Source organism: Cryptomeria japonica, chromosome 4 (genome assembly GCF_030272615.1).
Source record: "Cryptomeria japonica chromosome 4, Sugi_1.0, whole genome shotgun sequence".
Classification (NCBI taxonomy): domain Eukaryota; kingdom Viridiplantae; phylum Streptophyta; class Pinopsida; order Cupressales; family Cupressaceae; genus Cryptomeria; species Cryptomeria japonica.
This window is the reverse complement of record NC_081408.1, coordinates 68,579,546-68,599,471: the sequence shown is the minus strand read 5'-3', so window position 1 is coordinate 68,599,471 and position 19,926 is coordinate 68,579,546. Positions and strand designations below refer to the sequence as shown.

The 19,926-nt window shown below is 36.3% G+C and overlaps 1 protein-coding gene across 1 annotated transcript; it reads right to left on the bottom strand.

The window, feature by feature from the left end:
• Positions 1-3,953: 3,953 nt before the first annotated feature.
• Positions 3,954-16,429, bottom strand: LOC131077887 (disease resistance protein RUN1). Its single transcript, XM_058015479.2, has 7 exons — positions 15,609-16,429; positions 14,435-15,524; positions 13,951-14,241; positions 12,741-13,862; positions 12,016-12,641; positions 4,603-5,016; positions 3,954-4,395 (listed from the first exon to the last, which is right to left on the bottom strand). Coding segments are annotated over exons 1-7 (4,032 nt in total). The 5' UTR covers positions 16,097-16,429; the 3' UTR covers positions 3,954-4,394.
• Between the last annotated feature and the right edge of the window lie 3,497 nt (positions 16,430-19,926).

Genomic DNA, 19,926 nt, shown 5'->3' with positions numbered 1-19,926 from the left:
ACACCATAACACAATATTTTAACGAGGAAACCCGATCTGGGAAAAACCTCGGTGGGATTTGTGACCCACAATATTCACTTACTGGCCAATAAGAGAATATTACTTACAAGAGGGGGCCTGCACATGCAGGAAGGCCAAGTGCCTAGAGCTCACTGCTCAATGGGAAGTCTCACTGACTTACAATGATGGATTATACAAATCCAGTATCTTGTACTACTTCAGAATAGCATCTATAATGCCAGATCTAGTACCGGTTTCTGCTCTGCTTCTTACATAAACCCTTAACCTATAATTCACATAATAGGTCTGCCTTATTTCGCCTAATTACATTCTACCATGCTTTCATAATTGTTCTATAATGATCTCTTATATATAAGAGTCATTTTACAATGATACCAAGTCGGCTTACAAAGTTTTTACAATAATAAACACAATATAATATAACAAAAATCATGTCGGCCTCTGTGTCGGTATGCTTCCTTTCTCTGCCGGTGTCGGTAGTCTGAGTGCCGGTGTAGAGTCTGATTTGCTGAAGCCGGTGTAATGCCTTGCCAGTGCCATAGGATTGTAAGGTTGCCATCAATGACAAAACCTTCAATCACCTACAATGTCTCATTGGAGTGTGCATATGCCAACAAGGCCTTGAGATTTTCTCGTGCATGGGTAGATATTCAAATGAATAAGTTAGTTGATATGGGTGTTCCCTTCACTTATAAAAGGATGAAGTCGAAAGAGTCTACTTCCGAGGATGATTAGAGGACTATCAATGATGTCAGGATTCATGTAGACGAAGAGAGTCAAGCTCCCAAGAGAAAGAAGAACATGCCAGGAGGAGTCAAGGCCAAAGGTAAGAAGATTGAGGAGGTGAAGAAGAAGAAACAAAAGACTATCATTGCTCCACCTATCACTCCTTCACCACCTATCAATGTCTCATCAATTAAGGTGATTGAAATAATAGAACATAATAGGGAAACCCAACAATGTTCCAACACAGTGATACTACCAGAGAATATTCAGGAGTTACATGCCACAACAACATCTGCACCTTCGAATGAGAATGATGATCAACCGGGATCCCCTACTGTCCTTTTGGAAGTTAGTTTGGGAATTGAGATATACAATTTGACTAGGAATAATCTTGATGACGATGATGATGTTATCTCGACATTGAGAGGGCTTGATCTAGAAATGTGTCTTGATGATGGTATGGAGATGGTCGCTATTCTTGATTGGCTGATGATAAATATGGAGAAAAGTAAGAGAATGATAGAGGTATAGCCTATTGATAACATTGCTGACTACCTAGCTAGGAGTGCTAAGGAGAAGGAACCCAAGAGAGCGGAGATTTTGTCGCATATAGATAGAGATGAGGCAGGAATGCAGATTACGCAGGTGGTTGTTCCTATTGAAGGCGTGACAGTGGACATTGCTACTCCTATAGATTTCCAGATCACTTCAGTTGTCCTCAGTCGTACATCAAGAGAGCAAGAGTTTCAGGAGGTTGGTGATAACCTCAAGGCGATCAATGCAAGGTTAGACAGAGAAGCTGTAGAGAAGGAAAGGTAAAAAGAAGAGAATATCAAACTTAGAGAGTATATTGCAGGGATAACGCGTGAGAATCCCACCCTTATTTTGCTTATTGTTGTTGACCATGGAATACATTTACACTATGAGGCAGCGAAAGATACACTCTCGAAGGTGGAAAAGTGGATTGAGAGTGCAAGAAAATAGGCAAATGATTTCCTTCCTTAGTTTGTCTAGGCATATGATAGGAGAACAGGGATCGTGTTTAGAATCCAATATTTGGAGTGAGTTTGGGAAGAATTCCGGCCTATTCAGGAGAAGACTATTCCTCACCTCAATGCATTGAAGAAGATTCCTAATTCCACCTTGGTCAGCAAGAACATTGTGCACAGTGGAGACAACTTATGAGAACGCCAAGTCGAGTTGTATTGAGATGGAGGGATTGATTCAGGACATTTCAATGGAGATCCTTGCCTCAATTGAGGAATTATTGGGTGTTGATGTTAGTGATACTAGTGGTTTACACTTAGCCGAATTAAGAGACAAGATGAAGTTTATGTATTTTTGCCAGTTGGACTCTTTGAAGAAGAGTCAGATGGACGAATTGGTCTCTTTGTTGATTCATGTTCATAGTTCATAGAAGCTCATGCCAGATTGGGAAACACTTTGGAAGCTTGCTCGGATTCACTGGACATGATTGATTTACAGTAGGATACCTTGCCTAGCATTTCCATGGAGTTAGATTCATTATTGGCTAGACTCTTGGAGTATGCTAGGAGAGAGAGAGATGCAAGGAGAAATATTCTAGAAGATTCCCTATTTGATGACTAGGTATCTTTTTATTGGGCCATATGTTGGTGGCTCCATTTTTTATGTAAACCCTAATTAGGGCAATTCTAGGGTTTTGTTGGCATGATCTTGGCCGTTGATCTTAGATCAATCTTGACCATCCATTTTGTAAGAGACTCTATATATACCTCCTTGTCTCTCATTTGTAAGAGAGAGCTTTCGTAGAATTCTTGGTATATGCTGCAACTATTTGAATCATAATCATTGTTCAATTGTTGGTGATTTTTCTCTTCAAATGTTGTCTTTGCATTCATGGTTCTCAATTCCTCCAAGTTAAATTAGAATTTTAGATTAAAATTTATTTTCATGTATGTTAGATTGAGTGAAAGATTTGTTGAATATATTTGTGTGGAATCCTTAATCCATACCACTAGCCTCTTGCCGTTGGTAAGTGCGCCTTGTGTGGTCAACTAGAGATTTGAGTAAGCTTAACTTCAACTATTATGCATCCCTTGACAAGCATCAACTTGGATGGTGTCAATGTTTGATGGTAATAGTTTGAAAATCCTTGAGTATACCTTAAACGATTGCACTAAGCTTGTGTCAATACCTGTTTGTGAGACCTTACTTAATTTGATTCCACTAGATTCGTTCATCATTTCCTACATTCATAGGCCTAGAATAGATTTTCTGAACCCTATTCTTTTTGCCCATTATTTTTAATAAGAATTAAATCTGGAGCTTCACTGTTAAATCCTAAGTTGTCAGTAAACCTATTCCGCATCTTCATAATCGAAGAAGATAATCCTAACATTTACGCAAGTCCCCAAGTGAACACAACAATTCACATCAACTATTGAGTTACCCACTCATCAAGACCTGACATGTAGAGGCCTTGGAATCATTTTAGTTGATCTTATCCTTAGCATCTGAGGTGATTTTGTTCAATAGAGGGTAAATTACTTTGGTATTTTATTCTGTAATGTTATGTGCATAAAACACACATCAACAGGCCCAATGGTGTATGCTTGGACCCTTTCTCTTGGCTTAAGCTTTAATTTTAGTTGGTCATATGTCTTAACAACTCATTTATGCTTGGACCATATCTCCTGGCTTAAGCTTTAATTTTAGTTAGTCATATGTCTTAACAGCTCATGTTTGGAGTACCTCTGTTATTGATCTTGTTCTCAAACTATGTATCTCAAGTAATCCTGATTCTTTGAATGAATTTTCAGAATAACAAATGTCACAACCATCATATTATAAATGGCACCACATGGGAGAGATCTATAAGCCCGTGGCATTACAGATGCAAACTCACAATAAATATTACATAATTGCAGCTTGTGATGATGGACGAACAAATTTTTCCCACTATATATTGTGAATAAGACACCCAACATATTTAATTAAAAGAGATGCAACTCTTATATTTGTAATGATTTTTTTTTATATGAAAGGAATTAAAATTTATTAATCACAAAAGAAAATTACAAAGCAAGAATGCTCAACAATCTAGCAATTATCCATTCCTATCTTTTCCAACTGATTGTTTGAACACATGAAAAAAATCCAAATGTAAATGTCCCTTTCTGCAATATTCAAACTTTGACTTTGAAGACTATAATGACCATATGATATTGAATATAATATTGTCAAAAGAATACAAATAAACAACAAATTTTGCAGTTTTTTACTCCAAACTTGTAAGTAATTTGCATTCTTTCAAATGAAAAAGAAAGAAAAGAGAACACAAATAGGTGCCTATGTTTAGAATGCTAGTGGCATTAATCTAAGAAAAAATAATCATTATTACCACATTTCTTTCGAAATTAGCAAGCATCTCTACAAACGAACCTAGATCATAAATTTCATCTATTATAATATCCAGTGCCGGAGTCAATTGCCAACATGAATGAATGTAGTTAGTAGTCTTCATTGGAATGAGCTTTCTTTCCAGATTATAAGGGAAATAGTTGCAAGAACTATTAATCTCGAACTTATGGTATTGCCGCTCATCCTCGTATAGCACGACAACTAACACCGGATTCTCTTGCAAAACCAAAGTTTATCCTGAAAATTCTGTATCATAAACAGAACAAAATTAGTATGGTAAATTTTAGTAGAAACAAAGATATTACTTTTCTCGTGGCTTATCAGATGTTTCATTGCATTACACAAGGTTATAGGCAATATGGTCCACATGATATAAAAGTAGTATGAACAATAAACCAAACAAAAATAAAATAACCATTAAAACATTTACCAGAAATGCATGTAAATGCATACCATGGGATAATCAAGCGGCCATCAGATTTGATGGCTTGATTTGAGGCACGAGATATGGCAGTCATTGTGCTTGCACCCTTTGTAAGAGTTGTAACTCTATCCTTATCTAACTCTGGAGTAGGAGGTCCATTCTCCACCAATGGACTACTCTGCAAACTTGCTATTTCACATGCCTGGGCATTTATCTTGGCCCTGAGTTGCCCCCATAATGCCTGCACTGCCTTTTCAATCATATGATCTATGCCATCGTCGACACCAAAAAACTTGTTAGTTCTCTCATTTATCGTGATGTGACATTGGATGTCATCTACATTTGGCATAGTGTTAGCCTTTGAAGTCCAAGAAAGTGGCATACTTGACATGGCATGGTTGGTGGAGCATAACCTTTCTTTATCACCCTCTGAATCCATATCTCTGTCAAGTAAATGGTAAAATTTGAGCTTAGATATTACCAATTATTTGGTAATTAATAGAGGCTATAGATTATAATCATTGTTGTTTGTTTTGAAAAGATTCTAGATAGCTATTTAGAATATGTTTAATGATATCTCGGCTATACTTTTCAATCATCGTGTGTTCAAGCAAGAGAAAATAATGTGCATAAATGTTGAAATCTATTGAATTAAAAATTGTAATTACTATCAGGACTGTTCTAAAATAGCAAATAAGTACACGAATAAAGATAGTTTATCAACACGAGGGAGTAAAATTAACCATTACATGGAAGACTTGAACAAAATGACCTGGAAAATAGAATTCACAAACTACGATCACACGGCTGAAACAAACAAGTAAATTCACCAAACACAAGACGCAGAAAAAAATCATGCACTAGAAATGCAAAGTCAACAATTAATGTCTCGAACTGGAAAGGTTGTCTAGAGCTAGCTGGAGGATACTGATAATCATTTCTTGTATCCTCACTAGCTGAGGTTCACCTAGGACAGCTACATCGCTAAGATCTAAATATTCATCTTTAATGTCCTCTAATGACCTTTGTTCATGCAAAATTGCTAAACCAAGCATGGAAACTGCTTGTCATTCAGAGGACACAGAAGCCTGACCGTTGTAAAGAGTGAAGGCAGGGATGATTGTTAAGTTCTTTCAAAATTCTGTGATCAAAATAGAAGAGATGGAGATATGATCTGAAAGTTGTATTTTATCTGCTATAGCGTGTTTTGAAGATGCACAACACTTATTAATTTCGGTGTGTCCATCCTCCTCAATGTAAGCATGCTATATAAGTGGATGAGGGCTTACGTAGTGAAGAGATATGTCTTCCCACGTGGGAAGACACATCTTTTCCCTACGTACCTCTCACCACAGTATATAAACTAGTCACCATTTACTTACCCAATCGGAAGGAGTGCGACTTGTTTGAGAATCGCTTTACCACCCGATACCATGAACGGTGTAAAAATTAATATATATATATATATATCGGAAGCATGAAATAGTACGACTGACGTTACAAAATTTAACATTCCCTCTTAACTAGGGAGGACACGTTTCATGTTAGAGAAAACATCACAATTCATCTATTGATTGTGAAGAGAGGAGATATCACACCATAGTGATATTCAAAGATATGGTTCAACAATGAATATCAAGTCTCATGATACTCACCATAACTCATAGTTATCAAGTAAGGTATGTGCACTGGCATCAAGTCACATGATGCCTACCATACTGATAATGATTTCATGGCATGTCCACGAATATTATGTTCATAATATTCACCATGAAGATCTCTATCATAATTATGGTTTATTTAATGATATCAACCAGCAGATATCTACCATAATGTCTCAGAGATATATATACTATCATGACATGTCCACAGATATCAAGTCACATGATATCCATCAAGATAGTTAAATTGATAATTGTAAAATCGTCACCTTTCAATATCAATTTGAAACAAGTGTTCATTATTGAAAAGTCGTCACCCTTCAATAATGTTCATAGAAGGCCCATGCAGTCATAGAGTCACACACATGACAAATAAAAGAGTTTACACACTAAACATCTTTAAATATATTAGTATATCAGAATAAATGAGACTCTATCTCAAAATTAAATAACATTTTCAACCATACCAAGTTTATCTCTAAAGTGTTCAATCTTGATCTTGGAGAGAGTCTTGGTAAGAATGTCTGCAATTTGATCACCTATACCAATATAATTCAGTCGGATCACATTCCTTTCCACCATATCTCAAACATAGTGATAAGGAATCTCAATGTGTTTAGACATGTCATGAAATACTGGATTCATTGAAAGCTTGATGCAACTCTGATTGTCACAGTAGAAGACAGTAGGATTTAAGGGCTGACCAAACAGTCCTACAAGCAGTTTCCGAAGCCATACTGTTTCTCTTGCTCCCATGGAGATTGCAATGTATTCAGCTTCTGTAGAACTCTGAGCAACTGAAGACTGTTTTCTACATATCCATGAGATCATTCCTGATCCTAAACTGAAGCAACATCCTGATGTGCTTTCCTATCAACTACGCTTCCAGCCCAATCAGAATCAGTGAATCCATGTAGGTCAAGGTCTACATGTTTATACTTCAGACCAAAACCAATAGTTCCTCGAAGATATCTCAGAATATGTTTTGTAGCAACAAGATGTATTTCCCTAGGCTCACACATGAACTGACTTAATGCATTAACAACATAACATATATCAGGTCTTGTGTTTACCAAATACATCAGAGATCCAATAATCTGTCTGTAGAGGGTAGGATCTGCAAACTCTAATTCTGCAACTGCTTCCTTTAGTTTGTGCAGATTTGTCTCCATAGGTGTGGTCATGGATCTACAATCCATCATTCCAAATCTCTTGAGTATATCAATGGTGTATTTTCCTTGATTAAGGATTATACCATCTGCCTGCTGCCAAACTTCCAATCCAAGGAAGTAGTGAAGAATTCCTAAATCTTTCATATCAAACTCAGAGGCTAATTCTTTCTTACATTGAGAAATACAATTATCCTCTCCTGTGATTAGTAGATCATCAACATAAAGAATAAGAATTAATAATTCACCATTGATTACCTTGTAGTAAACATTTGGATTTGCTTCATTCTTGGAAAACCCTAATTCCAAGAGATAGTGATCAATTCTTTCATACCATGCTTTGGGGGCCTGTTTCAGTCCATATAGAGTTTTCTTTAATCTGCAGACATGTGATTCAGCCTTATGAATCACAAAACCTTCAGGTTGCTTCAAATAAACTTCTTCAATCTTACCATTCAGAAAAGCAGTCTTAACATCCATTTGATGAACTTTCCATCCTTTAGATGCTGCAATAGACAAAACTGCTCGGACAGAAGTGTATCTGGCAACAGGAGCAAATGTCTCTTCATAGTCAATACCTTCTTTCTGTGAGAAACCTCTAGCAACAAACCTTGTTTTGTGCTTCTCAATGCTGCCATCTGCTGCATGTTTGATTTTGAAGAGCCATTTAGAAGATACCACAGATTTGCCTTTAGGCCTAGGCACAATATCCCGAACATCATTTTTCAGAATTGACTGATACTCTTCTGACATAGCATCTTTCCAAACTTGATGCTTGAGCGCATCTCCAACACAAGAAGGTTCTGCATCAATGATCTCACTCATCAAGGCAGTATAACTGGAAAATAGGTTAGGTCTTTTACTTTCTCTGAAGGTCCCCTTTGGAGCAGCATAATTTCTAGCTTTTTGAAGCATCTTTTTAGCCCAAAGTGCTCTCTTCCTAGTTTCGGGATAATTTTCTTCTAAAGGTAAGCCTTGAACTTCATGCTCAGCATCTTCAGGGGTCTCCCTCTGAATCTTAGGGGTGGAATCCTCATCCAAGCTTGTAGGAGGATCTTGGTGTTCTAATTCATTAGAGCTTTTGGACCTCTTGAATGCTATGTCTTCCTCAAAGATGACATCTCTGCTTAGTTCAATTTGTCTTTGACCAGGTATGTATATTTTGTAGGCTTTAGAGGTTTCACTGTACCCAACAAATACTCCTTTCTTTCCAGAAGGTTCTAACTTTGACCTCTTTTCTTTGGGGACATGAATATAGACTCGACACCCAAAGATCCGGAAATGACTTATGTCAGGTTTGTTGCCCGTAAAGGCTTCTTCAGAGGTTTTATTGTCAAGAAGAGAATGAGGACATCTATTTTGAATGTACACAACTGTCCTAGATGCTTCAGCCCAAAATGAGGTTTCTATATTTTGGTCAAACAACATAGCCCTAGCAGCTTCTACTATAGTCCTATTCTTTCTTTCAGCTACCCCATTTTGTTGTGGGTTATAAGGTACAGTTAACTCCCTCTTAATCCCAACATTTATACAATAATCTTTAACATATCAGAAGTGTATCCCCCCCCATTGTCTGTTCTTAAGGTTATGATTTTCTTACCTGTCATATTTTCTGCAAGAGCTTTGAATTCCTTAAATTTAGAAAGGATTTCTTTAGACTCTTTGTACCTCAGAAAATATATCCAGGTCTTCCTAGAATAATCATCTACAAATATTACATAATATAAGAATCCCCCTAATGAGGGTACAGACATGGGTCCACATAAATCATAATGAACTAATTCTAATACATTTTTGGATTTACTGTTGCTAGAATTAAAAGACCCTTTAGTATTCATTCCCATGGCACACCCTTTGCAAGCTCCTTCAAATTTTTGACTTAGCTTGGGTAAGCCGATCACCATCTTCTCTATCTTAGGTAGGGCATGGAAATGAAGGTGCCCTAATCTTCTGTGCCAAAGTTCATTCGAATCTGGAGTCTCATGAATCAAGGCTAGAGGTGGAGTGGTGCAAAGTCTGTAGAGGCTCCCTTGTCTTACTCCAATGGTGTGGGCTTTCTTGATGGTGAAGTTCTTTGGCCAAGCAAGTACCTTTCCTTCCATAAAGGTTAATCTGTAACCCTTATCTTCAAGTGCCGAAATTGAGACAAGGTTTCTCTTTATACCAGGTACAAATAGAACTCCAGTCAGCTGTAGGGATATGCCTGACTTTAGGTTGATATTGCAGGTTCCTATTCCCATAACTGGATAATTTGAGTCATCACCAATTGTCACTTCTTCATTTGAACTTTCCACAAGTGTATCTATCTAGGTGCTCACGAAATCCAGTGATGTGTCGAGATGCTCCGCTGTCAATCACCCATGTGTTGAAACTGGAGGTGACTTGACTAGAGAGGGCTGAATAGAAGACTAGCTTCTCGGAATTACTCCCTTTCTTAATTTCTGCCATTGAAGCTTGTTGTTTAATCTTATCTAGACACTTCATTGCATAGTGCCCATATTGGTCACATCTGAAACATTGTACTTCAGAAATGTCTCTCTTCTTCTTTGAAGACCTCTTCCCATTTGAGTTGTTGTCCCTCTTTCTCTTAAAGTTCTTCTTTCCTTTCTTGTGGGAATTAGAGTTTAGAACTTGAATGTCTTCATTACCATTGTTTTGTTTTATTCCTCTTGTGACAAGCCGAGATTCCTCTTGAATGCAATCGGTTTTCAATCTATCAAACTTGGGAAATTTAGAACGAGCACTGATTCCTTGAATGAACGATTCCCATGAGGTAGGAAGTCCATTTAGAGCCATCATAGCAAGTTCTTTGTTGTCCACTAGATGTCCAATAGTGGATAGTTGATCCGTAAGCTCAGTGATCCTCAAAAAATAGGATGTAACTGTTTCTCCTTTATTTATCTTTATATGGTGTAGTTGATTCTTTAGGGTGAGAGCCCTGCTAGTGTTGTTGATTTCATAAATGTCAGCTAGTGCTTTGAACATCTGAAAGGTCGTCTCATATTTAGAAATAACTAGTACAATGTGGTCTCTTACTGAATCCACAATTATCTTAAGGGCCTTCTCACTGTCCTTGCTCCACTAAATTTTCTCTGTATCATCAGAGGGTTCAGGAATTTTACTTTTGACATGTGAGTCAATTTTATTTTCTTTCAAAACAAGCATGATCCTGAATTTTCAAGATACAAAATTTGATGCTCCATCTAATCTATCTTCAAACCTAACTCCGGTTGCCATTAGGATTATGGGAATGTGATTTTAGTAAGAGCCTGGTGAAAGTTTATGAGATCGTTACAAAATTTTAATATGATCTTCCTTAACTTGGCTCTGATACCATGTTAAGTTCTTTCAAAATTCTGTGATCAAAGTAGAAGAGATGAGATATGATCTGAAAGTTGTATTTTATCTACTATAGTGTGTTTTGAAGATGCACAACACTTATTAATTTCGGTGTGTCCATCCTCCTCAATGTAAGCATGCTATATAAGTGGATGAGGGGTTACGTAGTGAAGAGATATGTCTTCCCACGTGGGAAGACACATCTCTTCCCTACGTACCTCTCACCACAGTATATAAACTAGTCACCATTTACTTACCCGATCGGAAGGAGTGCGACTTGTTTGAGAATCGCTTTACCACTCGATACCATGAACGGTGTAAAAATAAATATATATATATATATCTATCAGAAGCATGAAATAGTACGACCGACGTTACAAAATTTAACAATGATTGCCTGTGAACCAAAGATTAATCAATCCCAATTTGTTTCTAGAACATCTTCCCTGGTATCTAGATTCCAGGGAATTTGAAGGCCAGAATGTGGAGTTAGGTGGCACCCTGCACATTGTTCATGAGCATCACCCCATTAGCAATGAACATCTGAAGACGAATAACACTTGAGGACAAATTTGCAGCACGATTTTGAATCTACAGTCAAATATTAGATATAACAAGAATTTTTCCATTCTATGTAAAATAACATACATGTAGAATTTGAGATTCCTATGATTTCTACATTACTAAATATGATATATAATATCTAATCGAAAACACTTAAGTTATTTGTCATCGCTGTAATGTGGACCCTATTATGAGTTGTTCGAATAACTAGAAAAATCATTTTGTTCAGAGAAAAAAATATCATACTATTGAGTCTATCATTTCCTTTGAGAAGGTGTGAAAGGAAGACAATAAAGGAAAATATCCTGTGCAAACTACTATGATGGATCCCACTTTTGAAGTTGTGGTTAAACAAAAGTTATTGGACCAATTTTATAAACCACCCTAATCTTGGGTTGGCAGTTTGACTGGTTTTGTAATGTTTTGTCTTATGTAATTTCTTTCTTGATCTTGATCTTTAATTGTCCTTTGCTTTCTTGCTGTTCTTATTGTCAAATTTTTTTACTTATATATGGTTTGGGCCCTTTCAAAATCTCTGCTTAATAAAAAACAATGTATCATGCAAAGCGAAATTGATTGAATTTTAATATGTTTTGTGCTGAACATTTTGAAAGATGTATTTAGAGAAACAAATTCAATTCTTAGTTTTTCATCCATTTTTTTATTCTCTTTTGAACGAAACAAAATAATTTAAACACAAAGTACTTACCTTGTCTCTTTGTCCACTGCTTGACAGAACCTAAGACACTTTGTGCAGCAACTAGAAATAATAGTGTTGCACAGCAACTGAGACCTTGCATAGCAACTGAGACAGCCACCTTCCTGAGGCGCTGAATTTTCCTCTGTCCCTCCACAAGTGGACTCTTTGTACTGTTCTATATTTTTTTCATTGTTGCCATTCTCATTTGTATCAAGAATGTGACAAGGTTCATCTATGATCCAGTATGACCTTATCCCACCTTCTTTGATATGGATTCCTTTGCCTTGGCCTTCAATAGAAAGCCTTTGAATATTGTTTAGCGAAGTGATGACAGGATGTTGTGCTCTATAAATGAACATAATCTTTTCAGCTCCTTGGATGGATACTTTAGCACTGAAAAACTCTTCATCGTCTCTCTTAAAGGAAATTTCCATGTAACGAGCAACATTGTTCTCAGTTTCTTTAGAGTTGAGTTCTAAATTAAAAAATAGTACAATTCCCGCACATTTGGAGTTGATTTCTACAGGGAACGACCATATATCTCTGAAGCTGGAAGACGGTAATTCCCAGTCATGCACTTGTAAACAATTTAGCTGCATTCCTGTTTCACTGAAGTCCCGAAGGAAGGGCATATCCTGCAAATCCAACAGGCAAGCCAATAATCAGTTCTTGTCATGCCTGATAGTTCATTTATTTAGAATAAAATAGTACTCATAGAGTATGCATGCACCTACCTTCATAATTTGGATCAGGTCTAATCCAATGAACCCACTTAAGCATAATTCCTGTAAACTTTTCAATCCTTGTAAACCTTCAAGACTTTTGATGTTTGTGCAACCCCTTATGTCTAGTTTTATTAAAGAATACAATGAGCTCAGGTCTGGCAATGCAGCTAAGTGGTTGCAGTTCCGCAGGGCCAAAATTTTCAAATTTTTCAAATTTGAGAAATACGAGATTGCCTTCATTTGCATACAATCCTCTGCTTCAAGCCTCTCAAGTGATGCAGGAAGAGAAGGCAATTCCAATAACTTGTCACATTTGTTCAGAATAAGAGTTTTCAGGTTTTCAAGCTTACCAAGCTTGGAAGGCAAACTGTTAAGGAAACTATTTTGCAAGTTGAGAATCTTCAGAGTACACAAATCTTCAAACTTTGGAGGAAGACCATTTAAGAGATGAGAACCACTTGCATTCAACTGCACCAATGATCGAAGCCTGGAAAAATTATCTGGGAGTTCAATTAAGCTCACATCCTTCCTCAGTTCCAAAGTTGTAAGATTTGTAAGCATTCCAAAACTTTCAGGAAGCCCACGTAGACAACGGCAGTCATTCACAAACAATTCACGGAGGCTTTCAAGTTTCCCCAATTCCTTAGGCAGATGGGATATACTACTACATTTGTTCATCACCAGGCAATTGAGATGCTTGAGTTCACATATCGATGTAGGCAAACTTCTTAGCTTGAGGCAGCCGCTTAGAATGAGCTTCTTCAGCAAACTGCCTGTTCCGAAAGGAGGAAGCTCTTCAATCTTGTCTAAACAGCCTATATCTAGTTCTTTTAGGGCTCCCAGAGTCCCGAACGTATTTGGTAGCTTTCTAATGGATGAGCAACCATTCATAGAGAGCTTTTCAAGTGATGAGAGACCACTGATACTATCTGGAAGTCCTTCTAGAGTTTTACAGCCTGATAAGTTCAGACATTTTAGCTGTTGCAGAAGGCCAACTGATTCAGGTACCTTTCTTAGACTGAAACAATTTTTCAAATCAACCCTTAAAAGGGATCTATAATTTGAAAGATCAGGCAATCTTTCAAGATTAATACACCAGCTCAGCAGAAGAACTTTGAGATTCTTGGGCTTCTGCAATGGAAAGGCACTTTCTTAAATTCAGAGAGATAGAACTTCAGGCCTGCCGAATTAATTTGAAAGAAATAAATTGAAAAATTACCTTACACGGAGAATTTTCACTCCAAAGTTCTTTGATATTGCATGGAATATGTTTTCTGGTACCCAAATCAAGAACAACAAGATGTTCCATACTCCACTCAGATGGCAAATAATGCCATGGACACGAATTCCATCTAAACCATCTAAGATTTAAAGATAATGGTTGCAGATCACCTTGTATAACAGTCTCATCCAAGGAAATTAAATGTAAGTTTCTCATTGACCTCATATTCTCAACTGTAATGCTCTGTTCTGAACCTGAAAAAGAGATGCTTTGGACACTATCCAGAACCTGAGTAGATATTACAGGATGCTGTGATGAGTTTAAAAGTACTTTCTCCTTAAATGGGTTCATATTAACTCTAACAGCCATCATTGCTAAAATTATCATCAATTTTTCAACTTTGTGCATAGCATAATCACAATATTTTTACAATGTCATAACCAAATCATAAAAGAAGCTGGCAGCAATGAATAACTCTTACCGGATTTCTTTGGAGCGCTTGATAAGCTTCATTTGACTTCCAAAGCCTGCTGCGCTTGCCTGGATCCCGAGATTCATCCCCCACAATTGCTCGCCCCATATCCCTCAGATGATCATGCATTGATATGATTTCATCATAACCTATTTTGATGAGTGACTTCAGTTCTAAGTTGGAGAGGTTAATATGTGGATTCAGATTTAGTTCTTCCCAGAAACTAATTGCACCTTTCCCGTCATGCCCCACAAAAAAACAAGCAATGTCAAGGAAAATTTCCTTTTCCTCAATGTTGAGATCTTGGTAGCTGATTTTGAGGCGGCTGTATATGTCATCAAACCTTGCAGTTTCAAGCTGTCTGAGTGTCTCCTTCCAACATATTTCGTCTTTTCTCTGGTACAAGAACGCCCCAACTACTTCCAAAGAAAGTGGAAGTCCGCAGCATGCATTTACTATCCTTTCGGATATTTTTTTATAATTATTATCTGGACATGGCTTAAGAAAGGAATGCCAACAGAACAATTGAAGAGCTTCATCCTTCCCGAGTTCAAGCAAAGGATAAATGCAAATTTCATCATTGAAGACAGCTTTATCACGTGTCGTAACAATGACTCTGCTACCTGCTGAAAGCCACTCTGCACCCAGGGCTTCAATCTGCTTTTTGTGATCTACATCGTCCAGAACAACAAGAGCACGTATGGAGTGCAAACGTTCTCTCATTAAAGCTTTGCCATGATCAACATTGTTCACTCTAATTTTTATTTTCAAGAGATCTCTCAAGATCTGTCTCTGCAACCTGCAGAGTCCATTGATGTTTTGGGCATTGGCACGAACATCAGCCACAAAGGAAACTGCTTCAAACTTCTTAAAAATGTCATTGTAAACTGCCTTGGCTAGCGTAGTTTTCCCAACACCTCCAATGCCCCAAATCCCAACTGTATAGGCTTCTTTTCCATTGACGCCAATCTTCAGCAACTTAATAACTGCATCCCTTCGTTCTTTAAGTCCAACAGCAGATTTTGTGATATCCAGTGGAACATTGTTCAATGTGTTTAGAACATCTGTCACAACACGCTTGATGAGCTTCCCCTCATACCTGCAGATGCACCATACAAAGATATCAAACTAAAACTTTGGAAAACCCTAAGCAAATACAACTGAAAAAGAAAGAAAATAATACCCTGATGTTATCTGCATAGACCATCCTGATAAGGAGGAGACATATTGCAAAGCCTCTTTCCATTCAGTGATGGTTTCCAGTGGATATCTCTTTCTCTGAGAGTGACTTGCAAAAGCCCTAGCATACTTGCGTGCATCTGGATGTCTGACATCTGCTGGCTCGACATCATAAAACAAGGGGATGATAAGTCCTGTGGATTTTCGCATCTCTGTGACTTCCTTTAGGCACCATGGAGAATCGGCATAGTTTGTGGAGAAAATTGGAATATGAATACATGTGTCCTCAATTGCCTGCCTCAGGCTCCTATCAATGTTCTCCCCTCTCCTTAATCGTTCACTGTCTAGAAAAACATGAATACCTGCAGCACTCAGAGATTCAAATAGATGGTCCACCAGTTTTTGCCTTGTATCACTACCTCGGAAGCTTAGAAATACATGATACTTTTTTTGCTCCAACGAAATTTTCTTTGATGGAGTGTACTCCTCCATTTCTTCTGATCCAAATGGAGATCCAGTGTATCTATAAATTATTTAACTCAAATGAAAGCCTTCAGAGTTGTGCAGTCTGTATTTGCTTCAAAACACAATCTCAATACTCGTCAGAGACTCAGTTTGCCAGTTACGCGGGGAGAGTAAATTTTTTTGCTGAATTTGGTGTTTCCTCTGGTTGACTAGTGATTTTGTCACCAGACAGTGTTGCAGGCTTCTGATGCTCAATTGAAATATCAAATTTCCATGGCCCTAAAGGCAAAAAAAAATTCTCAAAAAGTGTTTGTGCAATGTAAAAAAAATCTCCCTTTACTGGAAAAGGTTATTTCAATAGTGGACGGGTTATTTGTCAACTTAACATCACAATTATTACGGCAAAACGAATCTTTAAAATCTATGGCTGAAAGTTAGCCAAAACGACTGCAAGACCATTGGAAAGGTTTCTCGTTGACTGTTCGTTTCCCTAATTTCACTCGTCATTTTCCACTTGCCGTTTGAGATTCAAGCTTCTGCATCGCTCATAATGTTAGAATACGTCAACCTCAGCATCCCATCGTGATAGTATTGAATAAGATCTTCACACGCTTGTACGTTGTAAATTGTGCGATCTTCTTCCATTAGTAGGCAACGTACTAAATGACTACAGTACGATTTATTTATTTTTATTAGGACTTTGATTTGACGTTGATTTGATTCGGTAAGTTTTGAATAATCCACATTACCAACCTACATTTCATAGTGTGAATAGAAAGAGAGACTAATGAACTGTACGATGCATATATGGGCACATATCTCTTGTCATACGGATTGTGGTTATAAGAATTTGGTGAAATACGAATCCATCTTGTCATAGTGTTCTTTGCCTTTGTACTAAGTATTCCATAATTTAAGGAGCCATGCTTTCATCAAAACATGGGAGATTAAACATGTTATTCTAAATTCACACTAATTTACATATTCAAAGTTAACTTTAATAACTTTAACAAGAAAAATATATCTTTATATGTGATTTCCAAAGTAGATTTTTTCAAAAACTATAAAAATAATATTATTTTAAGAATAAGAAAAAAATTTAGAGAATATTTTGTGGTGAATTTTTCATAATAATATTAAGTATTATACATTATATTATAATATATTATAAATTGTTTAATAAATTTTTAAAAATATATTTAATATATAAAATATTATATATGTTATTAATAATATATATATATATATATATTTTTTCTAATATTTATATATATTTAATATAGAATTATTTAGGAAGTATATAAATCAACAAAATCATGTTTGATTATTCATAGATTTCGGGTTTTCTAAGTTTATATGGCAATTTTGAAGCTTCATCAATAAATAAAGTAGAGGCTTCCCCATAGGTATATAAAGATTTGTTCATGCATAGACTTGAGACTTTCAATTATATTGATCAACACTACCTTCCCTATCCCTCTCCATCTCCATATCCATATCTCTCCCTTCTCCCTTTATATATGAGCTCTCTCTCTCTCTCTCTCTCTCTCTCTCTCTCTCTCTCTCTCTCTCTCTCTCACACACACACACACACACACACACACACACACACAAATATTCTATCTCTATCTCCCTCCTCTACCTATCTCTCCCTCCCTCGATAGCTCCTTATCCCCCAATCCATCTCTCTATCTCCACCTCTATCTTCCTCTTTATCTCTCCTTCTATCTCCCTATTTCTCTCTATCTCTCCCTCTCTCTTTTTGGTCTCTACTTCTCTTTATTCGTTTATCTATCTCTCTATCTTTGTCACCTTATCTCTTTCTCTCTATGTCTCCTTATATCTCTATCTTTCTATCACTCTATCCCATTATTGATATGTCTCTATCTCCGCCTCTCCCTCTATACATCTCTATCTCTTCTTCTTTATCTCCCTAACTTTATCCCTCCCTCCAACTCTTTCTATATGTTTCTCCCTCTCTTCCTCTCTCCCCCTTTATTTATAGAGATGCCCCCCCCCCTGCCCCCCCTCTATCTCCATCTTCCTCATCCTAAACCTTTTTTTTTCAATATATCTTTTCCTCTATCTCTATCTATATCTATCCATATTTCTTCTTCCATCTCTCCCTTTGTCTTTATCTTGTTAACTATACATCTTACCCAATATCTCTCTCTACTCTATCTTCATCTTTCTATCTATCCCTCTCCTTCTCTTCTTCATTCCATATCCCTCACCTCCTCCATCTCTATATATATCCCCAATCTCTCTCGCTCTCAAACACAGGCACTTCCCCCCTCTTTCTCCCAATTGCAAACATAACATGAGCCTGTTGGTAATGGATTTTTCTTATCTTCTTGATTCAGAGGTTTTATTTCAATCATGTTTGGATCCCTATAAGTAGATGCACAATTGATTCAAATTAAGCTATCACTTCTCCTCTAATACCTTTGTCTCACAAACAACATCACTTTCTAAATGGCAGGCTACCAATTAACCTCTTGTCCTACATAAGGTATTAAAAAATAGACCATTTTTTCCCTAATTGACCTCTAACAACTATTTGGCATACCCATTGCACACCAATGGCTTTGTTTTTCGTGCGCTTCCCTCTCCGTAAATCATAAATGGCTTTGTTTTTCGTGCATGCAGATCTTTAAATAATTTGTTGACTACAAAAAAAAGCAACAGGCAGTTAGTTTTATGGCTTAGGAATAAATACACAGTTGCTTGGAGAAATGTGACATTGGAATTATGGAATTATAATTCATATTTCTTTAGGAGAAACAAATATTAATAAAAAATAAACACACCGTACCTGGGTGAACTAAACTTTTAATATTATAATTTGGGCCTGTGATTTTCAAGATTTTTCATGTAACATATCTCTTGCTTTTAGAAGCTTATTTATCAATTACCTAAATATTTTTGAAGTACTTTTTAGAAATATATATTTAAAATGATATTATAATTTATTTTATTTATTATTTTGTTAGAGCAATAAACATGGATAGAATTTTAATATTATGTATTAGATATTTAGTTAAATTTATTATTAAAATATATATTAATTTTATATACGATTAAAGTTATAATTATATTTATTATTTTATACTATATAATATTAATTTAATGTAATATATATTAACTTATGATATTATTTTAAATTGATCCATCTATAATTTAAACTACAAGAATGAATACAATTAAATTAGGATTTAATCTATAAAATGAATACATAACTAAATTACAAATATATAGATGTTAAATATTATATAAGTAACATAATAAAAATAATAACAATTAAATAATAAGTATATATAGATAGTAATTTTTCATCTCAATTCTTTCTATAGCATGTTTGAGTTTTATCTAATTTGTAAGAAGTTACTAATTCATAATGGAAACTACAAGATCAAACCAATTATATTATACTAAGAAAGAGAAACCGAGCCAGGACCATGAGCTAGGCCCGCAGTCACTATGCGTTTCTAATCAATCGATGCATTTGGATGTCTTGCCTCCCAACCTCGTTCATTCATTAAGAGCTACCGATTATAAATTATATTCCATGTGCTGCTATCTATCCCTTGGTCCAGCTTGCCTTCCATCCAGTTATATTATTCTCCTTCCGACACTATACGAACTCGAGTTATATCATTATATTATAGTTGTTCGGCTTGCCTTCCCGGTAACAGTAGAAAAGGAGGATTGTTGAAACTAAACTCTATTATTTTATTGCCTTCGATCAACCTTTCTCGAGTGGGAAAGAAAGTTACTCCCTATGAACCTGTTGAACTAGTCTACTCAGTTTGAAGAGTCCTTCACCCTGTTTCTCAACGTTTGGAAAGAAAGAATGT